The sequence below is a fragment of the Tenrec ecaudatus genome, chromosome 6, assembly GCF_050624435.1.
Source record: "Tenrec ecaudatus isolate mTenEca1 chromosome 6, mTenEca1.hap1, whole genome shotgun sequence".
In the NCBI taxonomy this organism is placed as follows: domain Eukaryota; kingdom Metazoa; phylum Chordata; class Mammalia; order Afrosoricida; family Tenrecidae; genus Tenrec; species Tenrec ecaudatus.
The window spans coordinates 78,014,943-78,030,046 of record NC_134535.1 but is presented as its reverse complement, the minus strand read 5'-3'; the positions used below and the strand labels follow the sequence as shown (position 1 = coordinate 78,030,046).

Below are 15,104 nucleotides of genomic sequence, written 5' to 3'. Positions count from 1 at the left end.
AATGAATGAGTAATTGTAAATGTTCAAGTCACAGATCATTGCTGATTTTCAAATCAGTTTTTACGTATGGTCTCCTACACACAGATCTTTTTCCATCTTCACAAATCTTAGGTTTGAGCCTGTTTTGCAGCGACTGTGTTAATCCATCTGTTTGGGTGTCTCTTCTTTGACACTGACTCAATACTTTACTAGAATGATTTCCTTTTCCAGGTCTCTCTGGATTATGTCCAAACTACCTCAGATGAAATCTCTCCATCACAGCTTCTAAAGCATATTCTGGCTATACTTCCTACAACAGATTAGTTATTTTGGCATTCCATAGTACTTTGAATGTACTTGCTCAACAACATAATTCAAATATATCAAAAATTCCCAGTCTTCTTTAATCATTACCCAGCTATCACATGCATATGAAGTCATTGACAATAGCTTGGGTCAAGTACAACTTCATTCTCAGAGATATCTTTCCTCTGTAGCACTTTTTTGTGTTGTTTTTTTTTTTGCTTTTTGTGTATTTTTAAAATCATTTTATTGGGGGTTCGTACACCTCTTATCAAAGACCTTTCGACTGGTTCCCTACTCCATGCCGGGATGTTGTATTCACATCTTGGGTCACTGGGTTACCAGACTTCAACCTGGTGCTCCTCTTTAGCACTTTTAGGGAGCGTTGTAAAGCAGATTTCCCCAATGCAGTAGTCCTTTGATTTGTAGGTTGCTGCTTCTATAAGCATTTATAGAGGAACCAAGTAAAATGGAATACTTCACAACTTAAATCATAATGTCTATTGATCCAGTTGTCCAGATTTTTGTTTCCTTTATATGGAGTTGTAATTAGTCCTGAAGGCTGTAATCTTTCATTTTCATCAGCAAGTACCTCTAGTCCTCTTTCCTTTCATCAAGCAAGGTGTCATTTGTATGTTGTAGGTTATTACTTAGTTTTTGAGTTCTGATGCCACCTTATTTTTCATATAATCCACTTTCTCTAATTATCTTCACTTTGTATGGATTGAATAAGTATATGGATTGAATAAGTATGATGAAAGCAAACAATCCTGACACACGCATTTCCTTATTTTAAACCTCAAATGATCCCCTTGTTCTGTTCTACGCACACAGATTCCATGCGAGCAATGTAGGTGTCCCTTTCTTTGCAACATTCATGGTTTGTTATGACTCACAAAGTCGAATATCTTTGCAGATGTTCAGTCAAGATCAATCTGACATTATTATATGCTTCATTCTATATCCTTTTCTAAAACCACTTTGAATTTCTGATACTTCAATATCAATGGGTTATTGTGACAGTTTCTCAATTAATTTCAACATAATTTTATTTCATGTAATGTTAATCATATTGTTTGATAATTGATGCATTGTGGTTGGAGATTTCTTTTGGAATAGACACAAATAAGAATCACTCTGCGTAGGAGTTGATTTGATGAGAATGAGTTTGGTGTAGGTATTCAGTTGGTTAGCCTGGTAGTTATCTCTCAAAGACCTTGTAATCGATAAGTGCGTACTTCCAGCACTGCATATGTTTGTTTAAACATTTCAATTGATAGGATATCAATTCCTTATTATTGTTTGTTGCCATTGAGTCAGGTCCAACCCATAGTGACCTATACACACAGAACAAACCAATGCATGGTCCTGCATCATCTTCCTCATTGTCCTTCCACCTGAGTCCCTTGTTACTGCCTCAGGGTCAAGGTGTCTCTTTCAGGGCCTCCCTCTTTTTCCTTCCTCTTCACTCCACCAAGAATGATAGCTTTCTCTAGGAACTGGCCTCTCCCGACAACATGTTCAAAGTATGTAAGACAGCGTCTTGCCATCCTTGCCCCTAAGGAATACTCTGGCCATACTTCTTCCAAGACAGAAAATTTGTCCTTGTAGCAGTCCATGATATTTTCAATACTCTTTTCCAGTACCACATTTCAAATACATGTATCCTTCTTGGGTATTCTTTATTCAATATCCACTGTTCATGTGAATATGAGGGAATGTAAAGTGCCATGGCTTGGGTCTGACCCACCTTCGTCCTTGCTCTTAAATACTCTAAAAAGCTCTTGTGCAGTAAATATACTCAATGCCATGTCTTTTGATCTCTTGACTGCTTCTTCCCTATGAAATCCTCTATTCAGCTCCTTGGTTTAATCTTTTCTTCCACTTGCTTTAACTAATGTTAGATTAATAGCAAATTCAGAGTCACTTCTAACTCCACTTTAAACTGTTCTCCTCCCACCCCATATTTTAAATGACCCTTTGCATCCTTCATGTGTTCTCTTTATGTCCTTTCACAGCTCATCAAGTCCTTATTTTTCAAGACCCTAAAGAGGTCTTGTGCAGCAAATTTTACCTAAAGCATCTTGTGTGCTCTTGAATGCTGCTTCTATGAACATTGATTGTGGATCCCAGCAAGAGAAAATATTTGACAACTACACCCTGTTTCCTTATTTCATGAAGTTATCGCTTGGTCCAATTGTGAGGATTTGGTTCTAGTTGACATTGTGCTGTAATACATACTGAGGACTTCAATCGTTGCTCTTCACTAGCAAGTGCCTCCAGTCCTCCTCCCTTTCAGAAAGCAAGGATGTGTCATCTTTATTTTGAAAGTTGTTAATAGCCTTCTGTCATAAATATTCAATGGATCAATCTATTTAGGTGGGATAGACTTTAAGCTGTATTTTGGCTCACATGTACTTGCTTTAATTTTCTTCACCTTTAACTTGACTTTACGTAAGAGCAACTCTTGGTCAGCTCACCTGGTTTTAGATGCTGATTTGAGTTTCGCAAGCATCTCTCCCAACAGATGTAGTCAAATTGATCTCTGTGTATTCCCTGTGGAGAGGTCCAAGAATTTGGTAGACTTTGGTTGTTGAAAAAGTACGTTTAGTCTGAACAAATACTTGATCTTGAAAACTACGATAATGCCATCTCCTGCTTCACTTCTATCACAAAGCCCATATTTTCTAACCTCTGTTTCTTTCTGTTTGTTTCCAACCTTTGCAATGTGCAATAATTAGCAATGTATCTTGATTACATGTTTTATATATGTGTGACTGCAGTCATTGATAGAAGTCTTCAATTTTTCATCAATAAATCTTGTGGTTGGTGCATAAATTTGACTAATATTTGTATTTATTGGATTGTCTCAAATGCAGATAGATATATTTCTTTCTAACGTAGCATTGTACATCATGTTGGAAATTTCCAGTGTCCTTTTGGACAATGAATGTCATTCCATTTATCTTGATTGTGTTATTCCTGGTATAGTAAACCATAAAATATTCTGATTCAAAATGCCCTGTCTTTTTTTAGCTCACTATTAATGCCTAGGATATAGATCTGTAGGCATTGCATCTAATTTTTGGTATACTTCTAATTTTCTTATATTCATACTTCACACATTCCAAGTCCCAGTCATTAGCAGGTTTTCACATCTATCTCTGCACCATGAGTCATGCCCTATCAGCAAATGAAGATCCCTTCTCTTAGTCTTTACTCCATTTATGTAACCATTAGATTCTCAATTGTCTTATATGTATGTGAAAGTTGGATATTGACTAAGGAAGATCAATGAAGAATTAATGTATTAAATAAATATTCTTCACCAGAACCTTAATTCAAAGTATCAAGGACTACCAAAAAAATCTAACACACCTGTTTTGGATGAAGTCTAACCAGAATCCTCTTTAGAAGCAAAATGTGAGACTTCAAGTACCTTGGACTTATTATCAGAAACCAGTCCCTAAAAACGGCATCATGTTTAGTAAATGCAAGGGGGCAGAGAATAAGAGCATAAAACACCCTCAACAAGAGGGATTGATACTGTGGCTACAATAATGGGCTTGATCAGAACAATTGTGAGGATGCGGTTTTGTTTTATATTGGATCACTCTGAGTTGGAACTGACTGAAAGGCATTCAATAGCAACAGTGTGAGCATCACTGGTTTAGCATCCCTAGAGGACCCAGTTTATCACCCGGAGTGTTCTTGTTCAACTCTCTAGCTTTAGATCTTGGCATATGTTAAAAATAATTTACTGTGTCTTCTCAATATTCCCTTTGTAATTGTCAGTTCAGCCTTCCCTCCCCCATGTCTTCAATCTGCTTTACTCCATATTCAAGAACAAGTTTCAGAGTTATTTCTGACATGAATTTTTTGCATTTTATATCTTACTAGTGTTGTAATAACCATGTGTGATGTTCTTTATGGTATCTAATAGCTCTCTTGCTTCTCTGCGATTCTTGTACACTGCACCACACTTGTTCTTTCGATGTCCTTTAAATTCAAATGGGATAAGCTTCGGCTGAACCTTGTCGCATGTTCTTGCTTTCATTATCTTCTACTTCAGCCAGAACTTACACCTGAGCAAATGATGGTCTATTTTATTTAGCGCCTGGCCTTGATTTGTTTGATGCGGCGAGTTTTAGCATTCATTCTTATCACCAATTTAGTCAAACATATTCCTGTGCACTCTACCTGACAAGGTCGACATGCATGCTCAGTGTTTATGTCCTTGGAAAAAGGCCTTTGCAGCAATGATGTTGTTAGTCTTGAACATTTTGATCATGTGACTTCCCGCTTCGTTTCTATCACCAAAGCCACATTTTCTAACCACCAATCCTTCCTATTTGTTTCCAACTTTCTCGTTCCAATAGCAATTTTGATGGCATGTTTTATCAATATCAAAGTAGTTGGTGGAATCTCTCTAGTGATTTGGGCTCATTTAGCCATTAGCCTTTTGAGGCTTTAATGGTTGATGTGTAAATTTAAATAATAATGTTTACTAGTTTTTCTTTTAAGAGGAACCCTGGTGTCAAAGTGGTTATGCATCGTGCAGCTAACAGCAACTAAAAATATATAGAATAGAACGAAGTGGGGCTGCAGATATGGAAACATCCAAGACAAAATCAATCACCTTGCACGATTAGTTTATCAACTTGAAGCTTTAGGGTCAAGATTTCATGGAATTCAATCAATTGGAATAATATGTTCTACCTCCAAATTTTGTATGCAGCATCTGGAGTATTAAAAGGTTATGAACACGAATCTAACATAAAACTATTATTTTATATTTGTAAGTAAAGAGAAAGAATTAATCCCAAGAATCAGAAAAGGAGCTTGATTTTAGGACTAACTGTCCCCATGAGCTCCTACCTTTATTATCATAAGACTTTATTAAATGTTGTCCCACTGTCATGATTAAGTGTTATGATCAGGGGCATATTAAATGGGTTAAGTTAGAATGAGTGAAATAAATTCCAAAAGAATCCAGAAATATTTGTTGAACTGAGTTTGGTGAAATCATTTAGAATATTTCTGTAAAAACTCTTTAAATCTTCAAGTGAAACTAGCCGCTAAGAGTCTATTAATGAGTAGCAAATTATCTTTAAAAGGGAAAAAAGCCATCAATTAACATTGTGTTATTAAAATATATTGAATTCAATGTATTAAAAAATACATTGCAACCTGTAAGAATCATAACTTGACATGATTATGGCTCTCCTCCCATCCCCCACATTTTTGCATTTGAAGGAGTTTAATCTTACCAGTTTCTATTGTTGATTTTAGTAAGAATAAATTGAATTTTTCTCCCCTACAGTTTTCTTCTTTATACATAGTCAAGTCTTTGCATTTTTAACTCCATATATCAAATGGACGACGAATTAGGAAATAGAGCTTTGATTATTTAAAAAAACAAACAAAAATAAGAAACCTTTAACCTAAAATGAAATATAAATGATTATAAATTCCAAAAACTAGAGATTTAGCGTTTTCAATTAGATAATACATAGAAAACAATGGCATTAACTAATGATAAATATAATCATGTATGTAAACAACATTGTGACATAAAATTGAAAAGCTTCATTGTAGACAATTTCTTTATTTGACCTTCTGGAGAAATAAAGCAAAACAAATAAACATGCTTAGTGGATCAGTAGATTGCTAGAGGGGTAGATGAAGAAGGGTCCAAAAAGTACAGACAGCCTCATGTTTGTCTTAGGAGGTGCCTGGTGAGTTTGAACTGCCGATCTTGTGGTGAGCAAACCAAGTATTCAATAGAAAAATTACATACATTTTAAATCTCAGAGCTATTAGGTGAGAATCTATCGAGTCCTATTCTACTCTGTGGATCAAATGTAAAGCTGGAACCTTCTCCTGAGTTGTGTTCATCTGTGGAGATTGATAAAAAAGAGGAAAAGCCAGGGAACAGGAAAAGGACCAGGAAGCAGGAAGAAAAGGCAGGAAGACCGCAGGCTGGATGCAGAGGAGGATGCACCCACTGTTGGCAGGTCCCATGAGAGGCCACTGCTCCCAGGCTCAGCAAGCAGGTACTTGGCTCAAGTAGGAACTGGAGGCCAGTGAACCGTATGCAGGATCCAGACCCAGCAGAAAGGCTATCACAGTGTCTACTTGCATAGAAAGTATACCGCCCCCACCCCCACCACAACCTTACATCACACCCAGGGAATGTCATCGGCGCACTGGCCAGAGTAAGGTTCACCCTGCGCTTCTTACTACTGGTTGGCTGCTTACAGAAGATTACATTACGGAATTGAGTCCACTCTGTTGGGTATCATCATGCATGGGACATTAAACTTCACTACCATTGAGTCAATTCTGACTCAGAGCAACCCTATATGATGGTGATAGAACTGCCCCTGCTGCTTTCTAAGACTGTAACTTTTTATAGGAGTAGAAAGCCTCATCTTTCTGCGACAGAGCTGACATCGTGGTTAGCAGCCCAACTTGTAGCCGTGAGGCCACCAGGACTCTTTCCTACGCCGTGATGGCCAAACTACTGAGAATTTGACCCAGCCATGTTGACGCACGCCTAACTACAGAAACGGCATCTTTCCTGCTTTTATATATTGGAGGTACTTAATTTATCTATAGAAAAATACCTCTCACCATAAGGGAATACTAATTTTAGATATCTCATAAAGCTGTTGGAATGATTAAATGAGCCAATATATTTAAAAACATTAAACAGGTCAAAGCTATAATAATTTATAAAAAATGATTGATTTGTGTTCTTACTAATATCATTACTATTATAAATGGTATAAAGAATCTGAATATATTTTGCCTTATAATATTTTAGAACTTTTAAATAGTTCCATATCATTCACCATCCTTCTGTAATTGTGGTTATTGGATTTCACAGTAATTAATTGTGGTTATTGGATTTCACAGTAATTAAAAATTTATACCAATATTATTTCTGCTACGTGGGAAGAATTCCACATACTTTCTGATAGAGTTTCCTTGTATCTTAATGTTGTATGTCTCTCATAAAACAAACCAATTCTATTTGAGATCATATTTTTAACTTATATTAATTTATATTTTAATGATTTTTCATTTATGGATTGAGATTTCCCATTTTTTCCTGGTGGAAAATATTATAGACTCTTAACACTTATATTTAATTAAACAGGTTTTTCTTTATAAATGTATTGTCAGACAAGGTGCTCAATACCACACACACACACACACACACACACAAAGAGAGAGAGGCATAGAAATAAAGAGAGGGACAGAGAGTATATATATATATATATATATATATAAATATAAATATATATATATATATTCACATGTATATCCTTATTTTTAAAGGAAAAATAATTATGTTTTTGTTTATTATTTCAACTGATAGCTTACATACCAGACTTTTCTGCACTGAAATATGGACAATATAGAGACAGGTGAGACCGAAGACTTAACACTTGCCTCTGTCGGCAGGTGCAGAGAGGAAGGTGGAGCTGTGAGGCACAAACCCTTCCTGCTAGTCAGGCAACCAAACAGCCAGAGGGGCCGAGCTCACTCAGTACCACCCTGCATCCATCCCTTCCTTGTGCTCTACTTCTGGCTCCATTCTTTCCCTCGCTGCTGCCAGTGTCCCTTTCTTTAGCATCTGCTAGAACAATGGCAACGCAACAATTATAAGTAGAATCTTGGAGATTTTAATACGTATTCACACAAAGTTCAAATCAGATACAATTCATTATGTGTTAACATACACCTGTCATTGGAACTTCTAGGGACAAAAAAAGAATAAGATAACATCTATTGGGTTTTTGTAAGATTCTTAAAAGTTCAACACTACTTCATATTACAAAAGGCTACCATACTGAAATTAGTCATTCTTCCTTTATATAATGTGAAATGATCCTGTTCATATCATCTAAGGACTGAGCTACAAAGTTGAATAAAAATACCAATTTTATGTAAACCAAATATATCTGAATGAAATATTTATATATGCAGAATAGTTGGTCAATATTCAGCTTTATCAAAGTTATTGGGTGGATCTATTGAGTACATTATAATTTGTAAATTAAGAAAAGTAGAAATACATAACTATAACGAAAATAGCAGAGCTTTCTGAGTGTAAGCATAAGAGATGGCATTGGCAAGAACTTTATTCTTTTAATGCTACTAAGAAATTCATTTACCAGTGAAAAATATAGCCTTTTGGACTGTGTCCTTAAACGCTTGCTTCACTTGCTGGTTCCTCAGAGTGTATATGAATGGATTCATCATAGGAGCAACAGAGGTATTGAGAATAGCCACTCCTTTGGTTAAGGATGCCTTTTCTTTCGCTGAAGGGTTGGCATACATGAAGATGCAGCTCCCATAAGAGATGGAAATGACAATCATGTGTGAAGAACAAGTGGAGAAAGCCTTTTTTCTCTGACTGGCAGAAGGCAGTTTCAGAATGGTTCTAATAATGAACATGTATGACAGAATGATCAATGCCAAGGTGAAAAGTAGAATCACTATTGCAGAGTAAAATCCAATCACTTCCAGGAGCCATGTGTCTGAGCAGGATAATTGCAAGAGGGGAAAATAGTCACAGGCAAAGTGATCGATAACATTGGAGCCACAGTAATCTAACTGGAGAAAAAGAATTACTGGAGGGAATATATTTAAGAATCCCGTCAGCCAAGCACAAAAGACAAGTAGCACGCAGACTCTCTTGTTCATGATGGTTGTATAATGCAGGGGTTTGCAGATGGCGACATAGCGGTCATAGGACATGGCAGTTAGTAGGTAAAATTCCGTTATTCCCATGAAAATAAAGAAAAACAACTGAGCGGTACAATTGTTGTATGAAATGGACTTATCTCTAGTAATGATGGTGCTCAGAAATCGAGGGATGCACACAGTCGTGAAGGATATTTCCAACACCGAGAAGTTCCTAAGAAAGTAATACATAGGCGTCTGTAGATGAGAATCCAACAGGGTGAGAGTGATGATGGTCAAATTTCCAGTGACACTTAGTATATATGTCATCATTAAAAAGAGAAAAATTACTACCTGAAGATCTGGGTCATCAGACAGCCCTAGAAGAATGAATTCTGTAGGTATTGTTCGGTTTCTCATTGCTTATCAGCCCCTCCTTTTCCCCCCTGTATCCAGTCAAATTTGTAGAATACAAAAAAGTTAAAACCAGATGGATGTTAGGTGCGATTTTTGTAAGTATTCATAATGATATATAACCTATAATATTAGTTAACTCATGTTTCCATCAGAACTGTACTTTCATGCTACCTATCACTCAAGTAGCAAATTTAATCTCAAGATAAGAAATGATCTCTTTACTTTGAAAACATACCATGGTAGGTCATTGCTAAATATTCTGACAGAAACCACTTCTGTAATGCTTCCTAACATTGAGTTTCTAATTATTCATCAAATATTTGCTTTTATATAAAACATGAAAATATGCTTAAAGTTTTTCCTTTATTCAGTATTATAGAAATACACTTCAATTCCAATAAAATCTAGAGTTAACAGGTTACAGACATTATTTATTCTTATTTGACAATTTAATATTTCAAGGATTTAAGGCCCCGTTGTTTAGGAGACGTGTACAAAGTTAAAAAACTAGTCACATATAATAATCTCAATGTATATTACACATGTTTATTCATGGGAAGGCTATATTTTCATCTGTTCTAAGTTTTCTTTCTTAAGGAACCAGTGTTGCTCCGCTGCTATCCAAAAGATAGGAGGTTGGAACTCATCAGTCAGTCCATTTCCTAGGGGGAAGGAAAAATCTACTTTTTACAGCACATAATCAAATATTTTAAAATATATTTATAAAAATTAAGGAAGAAATTAGTCAAATGTTGCCTAATGAGAAGCAGATATCCCAAATAAAAGATCATATTAAATTAGTAATGGATTTCTTATAATCCTATTAGCATCATAACCAGACACTTAAACTTAGAAAACATAATGAACAATACAAGGTTTGTGGTTTTCCTTTTCTGAAACTGCATGATCATCTCAGCACTATACCATCTATGAATCATAATCTCATCTTTATAATTAGAAGGATTGTCAGTCTATATTCTCATTCCAAAGAACATTTCAATCATTTGAATAAAATTGAGTGATGTGTATCATATTGAAGAAAAGTACATTTACTTACTTCTTGATTCTTATGCTTCTGATAATTTCGTGGGAAAGCGCCTGGCTGGTTAGTGGAATTATTTGTATTATTTCAGAACTGGCAGATTGAGTAAAATTTATGTAGTTGTATTGTTTCTAAAACCAAAGGAAATGACTTAACTTTTCATTGCTCTGAAAGATAATGATGCTAGGGTAGGAATAACTGACGTACACTCTCCTGGATTCTTGATATTACAAAATGTTTGAGAAAATTTACTATGATACGATACATTTGTGGGTTTTGCCCTCTCTCAGCTATTCTTGTACAAACACAGCTAATCATGAATTGACTTAAGGCACTCTTCCGTTTGTATAATATAGAAATATTTTATTAATTAAAATATATTTCCCATGAAGAAGTCCAAATAAGTATTCAATCATATGATTATGTAGCAATAAAATCTTAATAATATCTTTCTCAGATTTGAGAGATTGTGTTAAAATATGAATTAAGAAATGTTTCTCTCTGTGTATGTAATAGAAACAGAGCTGGACTTATTATATACGTATCTTTCTTCTTGCCTCAGGGGAGATCATTATGAAAACAAGGTGTGCCAAGAAAATCATCATTGCAAGCTAACAGTAAATTGACATTGTTCACATATATGTGTGTTCGTGTATACATATATACATACATGTGTCTATATACATACATATAGTAGAGAAGGTATAAAATGTATTATTATTGAAATAAATATGATAATTTTCAAAGTCACACATGATAGCTTGGTCTAGCATTTGGTTATTTTTTAATTATACAAGTGGTTCACATATTTTTTTCTGAATATTTGGGACCCGCCATCAGGGGAATTAGTGTTCATACTCCTTTATATTTTGGCAATCCCAGAGCGATCTTTTCTACTATAGCACAATGAAATTATAGCATATTGCTTTGGATTTCTAGTATGAATTCATTTTCTTCTGAAAGGGATAGCATATTAAGATCCTGAATGGATTTGTATCCATATACTACATACCCCAAAGCCACTGCCATCCAGCTAATTTCAAGTCATAGCAGCCATCCATAGGGTTTCTAACGCGGTAAATCTTCATGAAAATAGACAGCCTCATGTTCTTCCCAAGTAGTTGCTGATGGATTTGAACTCTTGGCCTTGCAGTTTACAGTCAGTTTACAGTCCAACACTTAGCTGGAATTGCCACTAGGTCTCTTTAAATACCATAGAGCACCTAGAGAGATACCATTTTTCCTAGCAATTGCCTATGTACATGCATACGTGCATCGCATAGCGCTTTGGTTTTCATCTTCTCCGCGTGTATCAGTATTTCAGAATTTATATGTATGTGTTTATATTGATGCATATGTGTGTATCAGTGGCACAAATGGTTAATGCTCAGCCACTAACTCAAAGGATGGCAGCTTAAATCCATCCACAAGTGGCTTGGAACAAAGACTAGATAATCTGCATCCAAAAACTCACAGCCACTGAAAACTTTATGAAGCAATTACTGCTATATAATAAATATTTTTTACATAATAGATAGAGAAATACATTGTTGTTATTGTTAGGCGTCATCTTCCAGTTGCTTCCGACCCATACTGACCCTATGCACTCAGGGTGAAATACTGACTGCTCCTGCACCATCTTCACTTTTGTTCTTATGCTTCATCCCATTGTGGCAGCCACTGTGTCAATCCATCTTGTCGAGGACATTCCTCTGTTTCACTGGCCTTCTATTTTACCAAACATGGTGTCCTTCTCTGAGGAATGGTCTGTCCTGAAGACAGGTTCCAATGATGAGACTAAGCCTCTCATCCTCTCCTCTTAGCAGCACTCTGGTCACTTTTCTTCTGAGACATATTTGGTTGTACATTTAGCATCCATGGTATTTTCAAGATTTTTTGGCAACACAATTCAAATGCAAAAATTCTTCTTTGGCCTTCCTTATCAATATCCAACTTGCAGATGCATATAAGGCTTTTCGACATTCTACCGAAGTTTCAGCAGCAGGTGGCCCGATGCAATGTGCCTTTGAGAAGTTCACTGCTGATTCCATGAGCATTGATTTTGGATCCAAGTAAGACAAAATCCTTGACAGTTTCAATCTTTTCTCCATTTGTCATGATCTTATCTATTGGCCTAGTTGTGAGGATGAGGGTCTTCTGTAAATTGATGTTCAATCCATACTGACGGCTACAATTCTTGTTCTTCACCAGAAAGTCCATAAAACCCATCTCATTGTCAGCAAGCCAGATTGTGTCACCTGTACATCACAGGTTATTAACAAGTCTTTCCCCAATTCTAACGTCCCATTCTTCTTCGTGGATTCCAGTGTCTTTGATGATATGCTCAGCATACAGATTGAACAGTGGTCAGAGGATACAATACTTTCAAACTTCTTTCCTGCTCTAATGCATGCAGTATTCCCTATTTTATTCACACATTTGCTTCTTGATCCATGTGAAAGTTGCCTCAGGAGCACAATGAAGTGGTCAGGGATCCAATCCTTTTCAAGGCTAAACCACAGTTTGTATGGTCCCACGGTCATTTGCCTATGGGTAGTCAGTAAACCACAAGTAAAGATCTTTGTGGTATTCTTTGTTTGCAGCCAAGATCCACCTGACATTAGGAATGATATCCCTGGTTCCATCTCCTGTAGACTGCTGTAGTCAAAAGGCCTGGAAACAATATGGAATGCTACTTGGAACCAGTCTAGAATGCTACTCTATCCAGAATTTTGTGTATATACCAACCATATTCCCTTGGCCACTTCTGTCATCCCACCTTAAACAATGATCTGCTGCCAACTTGCTTTTGTGACAGTTTCCCATTACTTCATATACTATTTAAGTGGTGATGTTTGTATAAATCCATGGCAACCAATAGGACCTTGTGCTGATGGTTCCTTCATCTGGATGATATACTTATAGTTTTGTCCTATAATAAATCTGTCTCCATAAATAATGCATGAGATTTCGAGTATCTTTTCTTTCCTTGAATACTATTAAATTCTGGCTATCAATTCATTAGGCTAAATTGTAAAAAGTCTAGCATGTCAAAGGATTAACACTCTGATCATAGGCTGCTAGTTAGAAATCTTTGAATAGCTCTCCTGTATATATAAATATCTATACTCACATGGATATATTTTCTTCATATATCCTTATTTATGGCCGAAAACAAAAGTTTAAGTAAGTGTTGGGAACAAGAGTGCAAGTAATTAGAAAAAATCTAGGGAGATCATATGGTTTCTGAAAAGTATTTTCTTTTATTTCACTGTTTTCATCATGTCTGTAGTTTATGACAGCACCTTTATTACTTAAATGCAATCTTCCTTGCCATGTCCATGAAGGCTCTCTTGACTTGCTGATTCCTTAGGCTGTAAATAAAGGGGTTCAACATGGGCGCTACCGAGGTGTTTAGCACAGCTACGCCCTTGCTCAAAGATACCCTGTCCTTGGCTGATGGATTAATATACATGAAAATGCAGCTGCCATAAGAGATGGAGATGACAATCATGTGGGAAGAGCATGTGGAAAAGGCCTTTGTCCTCTGACTAGCAGAAGGAATTCTCAAAATTGTTCTGATGATATATATGTAAGACAAAATTATTAATGCCAAAGTGAACAGAATAGTAAGCACAGCGCAGGAAAACCCTGCTAACTCTAGGAATTTGGTGTCTGAACAAGAGAGACGTAATAGGGGGAAATAATCACAAGTAAAATGCTCGATAACATTGGACTTACAGTAATCAAGCTGCGTGAAGTGCATAACTAATGTGAACACGATTAAGAATGAAGCCAACCAAGAAGCAAAGACCAGCAGTGTGCAGACTCTGTGATTCATGATGGTCATGTAATGCAGGGGTTTGCAGATGGCCACATACCGGTCATAGGACATGGTAGCCAGAAGGTTAAACTCTGTAACTCCCAAGAGAATAAAGAAAAAGAACTGAGCCATACAATCATTAAAGGAAATAGTTTTATCCCCTGTAATAATGGTCCCCAGGAACCTAGGTATAGTGGCAGTAGTGAATGAAATTTCCAACAAAGAGAAATTTCTGAGGAAGAAATACATGGGGGTCTGGAGGTGAGAATCCAAAAGGGTCAGGGTGATAATGGTCAGGTTCCCAGTGATGCTGAGCATGTAGGTGATAAACAGAAAGATAAAAATCATGATCTGTAGCTTTGGGTCATCTGACAAGCCCAAGAGTATAAACTCTGTTACTTCTGAATAGTTTTTCATTTCTTCCCTCTCTCTCGTGAAATCTATAGGAGAAAACCCAAAGAGAACACAAATGGGAAAGGGAATTATCCATATATAGTAATGCAATTTGTCTCTGGATATAACATAATATGATATACTTCCTTTTAGAGGACTTTACAATACTTCAATATCAATATATAATATTTAAATTAGACTTTAATCATATGATATACTCTGTGTTAGTATGTAAGGTAAAAAATATACATATTTTTCCTTCATTAAACTATATCTAACATCAGAAAGAAGTTTCTTCACATAATCACATAAACTGGATGGATAGAGCAGGGATTTGAACCCAGGTTTTTAAAATATATATATTTAATAATGCTAGAAAAAAAAAAGCCTGCCTACTGACTTTCAAAGACACTTACATGAAAGATTGATTTCCTTCTCATTGGATACACC

General features: G+C 36.1%; 2 protein-coding genes across 2 annotated transcripts; both read right to left on the bottom strand.

Moving 5' to 3' along the window:
* Positions 1-8,460: 8,460 nt before the first annotated feature.
* Positions 8,461-9,399, bottom strand: LOC142450961 (olfactory receptor 6C3-like). The gene has a single exon (XM_075552894.1). It carries the CDS (start codon positions 9,397-9,399, stop codon positions 8,461-8,463), a length of 939 nt encoding a protein of 312 aa, XP_075409009.1.
* A 4,349-nt stretch (positions 9,400-13,748) lies between these two features.
* LOC142451478 (olfactory receptor 6C1-like) lies at positions 13,749-14,678 on the bottom strand. The gene has a single exon (XM_075553270.1). It carries the CDS (start codon positions 14,676-14,678, stop codon positions 13,749-13,751), a length of 930 nt encoding a protein of 309 aa, XP_075409385.1.
* Positions 14,679-15,104: the final 426 nt, after the last annotated feature.

Coding starts and splice junctions, on each gene's coding strand:
- LOC142450961 (XM_075552894.1), bottom strand. CDS start 9,399: ATGAGAAACCGAACAATACCTACAGAATTCATTCTTCTAGGGCTGTCT.
- LOC142451478 (XM_075553270.1), bottom strand. CDS start 14,678: ATGAAAAACTATTCAGAAGTAACAGAGTTTATACTCTTGGGCTTGTCA.